At 36.1% G+C, this 6,992-nt stretch overlaps 3 protein-coding genes across 3 annotated transcripts in view; 1 reads left to right on the top strand and 2 right to left on the bottom strand.

The window, feature by feature from the left end:
• Positions 1-1,175: 1,175 nt before the first annotated feature.
• LOC135199856 (crustacyanin-A2 subunit-like) lies at positions 1,176-2,528 on the bottom strand. Its single transcript, XM_064227993.1, has 3 exons — positions 2,361-2,528; positions 1,698-1,914; positions 1,176-1,547 (listed from the first exon to the last, which is right to left on the bottom strand). Exons 1-3 carry the CDS (start codon positions 2,493-2,495, stop codon positions 1,315-1,317), a joined length of 585 nt encoding a protein of 194 aa, XP_064084063.1. The 5' UTR covers positions 2,496-2,528; the 3' UTR covers positions 1,176-1,314.
• A 323-nt stretch (positions 2,529-2,851) lies between these two features.
• LOC135199855 (crustacyanin-C1 subunit-like) lies at positions 2,852-4,709 on the top strand. Its single transcript, XM_064227991.1, has 4 exons — positions 2,852-3,019; positions 3,136-3,220; positions 4,066-4,188; positions 4,335-4,709. The coding sequence occupies exons 1-4, from the start codon at positions 2,879-2,881 to the stop codon at positions 4,586-4,588; spliced, it is 603 nt and encodes a 200-aa protein (XP_064084061.1). The 5' UTR covers positions 2,852-2,878; the 3' UTR covers positions 4,589-4,709.
• Positions 4,710-6,601: 1,892 nt separating this feature from the next.
• Positions 6,602-6,992, bottom strand: part of LOC135199854 (crustacyanin-A2 subunit-like) — a 1,555-nt gene continuing 1,164 nt past the window's right edge. Inside the window, exon 3 of the mRNA XM_064227990.1 lies at positions 6,602-6,992. This exon is cut by the window's right edge and continues 129 nt beyond it. Coding sequence (XP_064084060.1) covers positions 6,889-6,992 — 104 coding nt within the window. The 3' untranslated portion in view covers positions 6,602-6,888.

The raw sequence follows: 6,992 nt of genomic DNA, 5'->3' as shown, positions 1-6,992 counted from the left end.
GTTACGACAGAATTCCATCAAACAAAAGGAGCCCATAGAAATACCAACATATAAAGACTGCTGTTTCTCTTCGGGTAGATGAATGAGAAAAGTTACAAAAAAAGTGGTATTTGTACCAAGAGATCCATCCACAGCTAAGCCAATTTAGGTCACTCCCATTGATAATCCTTCTTTAATCCTCTTAAGCGTTGGTTGAAGGAAAACTTTACCAATGACATCTGAATCCCATGCGCCCTTTGAGATGTTCATTACCTGTCTCTGTTTAATCAAGGCCGATTCTGTCACATGACTCTTGTACCGACAGTTGCTGCTATGAATTATACGTGGCATGGGATTTCGCAAACGCCTGTGTCCTTAAGGGATGTCTTTTGTTGGACGTTGATCAGGGATTTGGCCAAAGTATTTGGGTAAGTAAATGCAAAAGGATTAGATTTTCCGAGAGTGTGGGTCACCATCTTAATCCTGTCCAGATGTGGAATTTTCATTTTATTGTTGGGTGTCTCTCTGGTCTTGTCTTGAGGGGCTCGGTAGAAAATTACGTTTCCTTTGTGAATTGCTTTCTCAATTATATGGTTAGGATACCTTAAAGACGAAAGCTACCTACGAATTAGTTCAAATTCTTTTTCCAGGAAAGCTGGGGAAAATATTCGCAAGGCTCTTAAGAATAGGTTACTGGCTACGCCTATCTTGATAGGAATGTCCTGATACCTAAAGTAGTGAGTGTAAGAAAGTGAGAACGTGGGTTTTCTGTATATGGAAAATTTGTATTCTGTCGTGTCTCTGGTTATTAAAACACCAACAAAAGGAATTTTTTTGTTTGTTTCCCATTCAACTTTAAATTTGATACTGGGCTCTATTTCGTTCAATTTTTTAAGGAATTCATTGAAATTGCCCCATCTATTATCCCAAAATGTTAGAATATCATCCGCACATCTCATCCACAGCATGTCTTTGGGTTTTTATTGCATTTATGACTGCAGTTTATTTATTTATTTCATTCTTCATGGGCATATACCCAAGTAATAGTTGTTTATATGATATTTCCTGATAGGATTTCTCTTTCCAGATGAATCTTTCTACTTTTACATTTACTCGCTGATATTGAAGTGCTGATTGTATGCTTTCGAATTTCTGGGTTTCAGAAACCATGCAGGATTTAGTAATCATACAAAATGTTCTATAAAATCAAATATATTTGAAATTTGCTGATCTCATTTCATAAACAGAAAAGTACGAGATATACGGGAGCCCAAATGGGCACCAGAAATTGAATGTGAATAGAGGTATGACGTAATCTGAGTCCTCTCGAGGAATTTAAGCTCTGTAGACGCAATCGTCAGTGTGGGGTACTTGGACGAATGTCTTGAAGTCGATTCCGTGCTTTGTGAAAACGGTCTTACACTTGGCAGTAGCGAGTCCATTGTTCTCAGGAGTCCTCGAGAAGACGAAGGCGAACTCCGTCTTGTAGGCGTTCCAGTCGACGCAGGAATACACACAGGAGTACGTGTCGTAGTCGGTGTCAATGATTTCATATGGGTAACCCATGACTGTAAAATAGAATAAGACTTGTTAATATTCACAAAAGTTGTTCATAGAAACAATATTCACAAAAGTTGTTCATAGAAACATACAGCAATAAATGTTTCTTACAAATAAGCATATTAACTTTCGTCAAGCAAAGTCAAACGACATCTCACCTGTAGGGAAGTCAATCAACATGTGACTTGCGGGGAACCTCTCAGTTGGGTAGATTTTCCCTTCCAACTTCAAGTGTTCGCCCTCAGGGCTCAATCCTGCCGTCCTGACGTTGAATCCAAAAGAGGATTCCGAGTAATCATAGAAGGAATTGATGCATCTGGTATAAGGCTGGTAGGGAATTTCGATGACGTCGGTCTGGTACCAGCGTCCGCTGTACTGGAAGGAAAAAGACGAATATTTCACGTTAAAATTGGATCATTTTTTAAATATACGCACATATTCACAAATAGACTTACATACACATATGGATATACATACATACATATATATATATATATATATATATATATATATATATATCATACTAGCAAATTATTGATAAATAAAGCTACAATATAAGATACCACAAGATTTGAAAAAATCGATTCCATGACCAGCATACTTCAAAGAGCAACTGAATGCTTCATCTGTCATTATAGAAAATCATAAGAACTACAAGCCGCTTGTCATAAGCAGAACGACGAATATCAGGTTCTGTACATCTCACAAACAAGACCACAATTACCAAAAGTTACTGATCATCAACAGGAACATAAGTACTAAATGTTACTTGACACGAACAGGAACATAGGTACTGCAAACAGTGTTGCAAAACTCCCTACCCTTCTTAAATCGAATTTGGGAAAGGTGCTGATCTTGGCGCAACTTCCTTTCTGAAGGAACTCCGGGATATCTGGGAAATCCTCGCAGATAACGGATCCTACGATCCCCAAGACTAAAAGGGTGAAGCGCTGCATCTTCTATGATGTCTGGATGGGCGACTTAACGACTGTTCCAGCGAGTTTGGGGGGCGACCTTTTATACTCGGAGTCGGGGCAATGGTTTGGCTGTGGGCGGAGCCTGACAATCAATCGTAGTGTTTCCTTTAAACGAATACAATGCTGAAATAAAGGTGAAATGCGAAATTCAAAATCCCTTCGTTATGGGTAGCTAACCTTGAAGGAAAAGTTAATGAAATGGTATTCTAATTATAACTTATTCACTTGAAAGATATGCCAAGATGGCCCTCTCTAAATATGACTAACCGACACCTGGCCAAACTGGGAGAGACCCAAGAGCTATTTAAGTGGATGTAGGTTTCTCTGCTGACAGAACCAGAGTCGATCGTCTCCGGTGTAAGATGCTCTCGAAGACCCTCCTGTTGGTGGTGGCTGTCGCAGCCGTAGTTGCTGACGAAGTCCCCGATTTCGTCATCAAAGGCAAATGTCCTGCGGTCGACGAGCAAAGGCTTTGGCAAGAACAACTGCCTAGACATTCCAGCGTAAGTATGGATTTGATTTTGCTTTGTCAAGTAATTATTTTCTTTGAAATATGGAAAGTACACGAGGAAACTCTTCCTCTAGACTATATCTGCAATTTTCTTTTCTTTTGTTCCAGTTCGGAGGCGTTTGGTACCAACAAGCTATCTCGACGAACCCTTATCAGCTTCTTAAAAAATGCGTCCGAATCCACTACGATTACAGTAAGTGAGACCTTCTAAAAGTTACGGTAATTAGGAGGTGCTATTACAAGTATTACACTCACATACACACACACGTATAAACACACACACATATGTGTATATATATACTATATACTATATACAATAACATACACACACATATTTACATATATATATATATGTATATATATATATATATATATATATATACATATATCTATATATATATATATATACATAGATATATGTATTAATATATATATATATAATATTATATATAGTATTATTATTATATATTTATATTATATATATATGATATATATATAGATAGATCTTTATATATATGCAAATAATATTTATATATAACTGATGTATTATCTATGTATATATAGTACGTATATATATATAGTTATATATATTATTATTATCATAGATATAATATTATATATAATATATATATCTATATATAGATATATATATAATTTATATATTAAAAAAATAATACAAATATATATGTATATATAAAATATGTATATATATGTATATATATACTATTATATTATATAGTTTTATATTTTATATATATATATATATATATATATATATATATATATATTATATATATATATATATATATAAACCTTAGTATGTATACGGGTGTAGATATTGTTAACTGTTTTGAGTGTCTAACAAATGGGAAATATAAAAAAATATTCCTTTTTAATTTTAAAACTGGTTATTTGTACTTTTATTTACCTGTCCAATATTTGATGCTGCGATGTTATGACTCATCGATACACTTGTTAGCAAATTTAGCAGGCTGATTATTTTTTCCAATCCCTGTGTAAATATTTCATGTTCCTCAGACGGTAAAGGCTTCGACGTCAAGACTGTCGGTATTACCCACGAAGGAAGCCAGCTCAAGAGAAAGGGCGTCCTCACGCCCATGCCCCTAGGAGATCCTCATCTCATGATCAACCTCGAAAACTGTGAGTTTCACACCATTTTCTCTGCTTTTGTCAGTCACTGAGATTGAATAATGAATGCTAAACAAAAGAATAGCTTCTTCAGAGAAGAACAACTTCGCAGCTACGCCATCTAACACTCACCAATTGTTGTTCTTTTCCTTCAACAGCCTTCCCAGCGCCCCTCGTAATCCTCGACACCGACTACAGCAACTACGCCTGCATGTACTCCTGCATGGATTACAACTACGGCTATCACTCGGACTTCGCCTTCTTCTTCGCCCGAGCTCCCGAGTCCTACGACAAGTACATCGCCAAATGCAGAGCAGCCTTAGACAGCATAGGAGTCGATCCCAACAGACTAATCAAGACCGAGCAAGGCAGAGGCTGCGAATATGATCAAATGATCAAAGACGAACTTTAGAAGATATTTAGCTGCGATTTATTTTTCATGTTCAAACCACAAGCATACGGTATTTTGATGATCATTTTATCATTTTGTAATGCTAAATAGTTTAGTAACTTAATAAACACCAAAATATTGATTTATTTTTGTTTTATTCTACAGTTATTTTTATGGAGTATGATGCAACACTGGCATCCAAACATTTGTTCATCTAGTATATTTGGCTTAACCCAAATCTTTGACTACTGTTCCATATTAGTTGATTTGGTTTCGAATCATCTGCAATGTTACTGGATCCCCTTTTCTGAAGTATTTGGAACTGTTATATGATTGACAAGACAACATCTGAGGTCCTGAAAACTATAAGAAATACTTCTTCAAAGAGTGACCAGTTATAGTCTCCCATTTGTTGAGCATCAGGAAGTTTTGAAGAAAAACCAGAAAAAAATTAAAACATACAATGGCGCATTTACGAGTGATATTTACATACGATCCGCAACGATTACAAAAACCTAAGTCTGTAAGATGATATTGCTCTCTGTATGCATGCAAAAACACCTGCATGTTGTCCATCTGAAGCAATGCGAGAAAAGGATCTCTTCTTTACTGGCCGCAATTGTAAGTTGAGAACCAAATCATTTTTCAACACATACGTCTTTGTTTCTGCATCGTCTGCTTCTTTGGGCCCAAATTGCCACATCGACTTCAAAAGATCCCATGTATTAGTAGGGAATCGATATCAAATGAATACACATCACTGAATAAGAATCCAACGGTCTCCTACCTTGGAGCAATGGGGAACAGGTTTTGTACATCCAGTGATATCTTGATGAGGTTCGGTAGTCTTAAGGATGTCTTGAAATAACAGCCTGTACGCATTTAGGGGATAAGTAATTTAAAACCTTAGTCATCGAATATACTAGGGAAGTTACAAAGTTTATGGGTTCTGTCAATCCTATATCATTTTCAAGGTGCCGGGTCACTGTCCATATGACTTGGTCGTATTTTTAACGTTTCAACTGCGTCATTTTTAAGTCTTTTCACGACTGAAAATAAAGACCACAAGAAGTCCAAAGGAGAGAATCTAAACATATGATTCCAAGGACTTTTTTTACCAGAGAACTTATAAAGGTTCAGGTAAACTTAACGAAAAAAATGTAAAAAGTGTTAAGAAATCATATTATATGTCTTGCCACTGTTATAAATATATACATATATTCATATACATGCACACACATACCTTCATATATAGTATAGACATATATATACACATACTATATATACACACTACATACATATAATATATATATATATATATATATATATATATATATATATATATATATATTATAATGGGTGTATATACGTTTGTGTGTAAGTGTGTGTATATGTTCCAGCATAACTCTGAAATGCATTGAGAAATTTGAATCAAACTTGGTATGCATGACTTACTATCTAGAAAAGAACACTATGGGGTAAGACATCACAAGCACCATAGGATTCCAAAGGGGGTGGGGGGAGGCCTTCCCCGCAACGACGCTGGTTCTGCTGTAGGCTTTGTAACCAAAACAGCTCTACGCTATTATCATGCATAATTTCGGTTTACGTATGACATACGATCTGGAGAAGGTACTGTGGGGGTGAGACATCACTGGCACCATAGGCCATGGAGGTGGGGGTGGGGGTGGGGGTGGGGGTGGGAAGGGGTGGCAGGTAACAATAACTGAAAATGCATATGTTAGTCTTTAATCTATTGATTTTGAGGTCGCTGAGATGAGTAGTGACACTTCCCACGGCACCTTAGTCAGATTTTAGACGTTATAGTATGGGGGTGAGAAGAGGTGAAAAATGAAATGTAAAAAATGACAGACATTGGTGTCTAATACATAGTTTTTTGTACATAATTTACTAAAGTATATCCAGTCCATTTGGAAATATTTAAAAGCGTATATCAGTAAGACAAAGAATTATGTTTTTCTTTCAACTGCTTAACAATATTATTGGTTCAAAGGAAGAAATAAAATGACTCGATCTATTTCACGATTCTTTATTGACATAAATACAGTGAGTAAGATTTGATTTATCATCCCATTTCTGAATCTCTCTTACTAGACGAATTTTTCATTTTTGTTATCTACTCGCTAACAAAATAAGTACATTTTTTTTTCTTCGTTTATAGACACAGTTTTTTATGAATTTAAAATTTACTGATCTCAGCTCATAATCAGAACAGTATTAAAAAGGCGTGTGCCCAAAACGGCACAAGAAATTAAAGACGGATGGATGTATGAGGTGATCTGTGTCGTACTCATATAAATCTAGGCTCTGTAGACGCAATCGTCAGTGTGGGGTACTTGGACGAATGTCGAGAAGTCGATTCCGCGCTTTGTGAAGACAGTCTTACACTTGGCAGTAGCGAGTC

This window comes from Macrobrachium nipponense, chromosome 26 (assembly GCF_015104395.2).
Source record: "Macrobrachium nipponense isolate FS-2020 chromosome 26, ASM1510439v2, whole genome shotgun sequence".
NCBI lineage: Eukaryota > Metazoa > Arthropoda > Malacostraca > Decapoda > Palaemonidae > Macrobrachium > Macrobrachium nipponense.
Note: the sequence above shows the minus strand (reverse complement) of the source record. Positions and strands in the feature narration are given on the sequence as shown.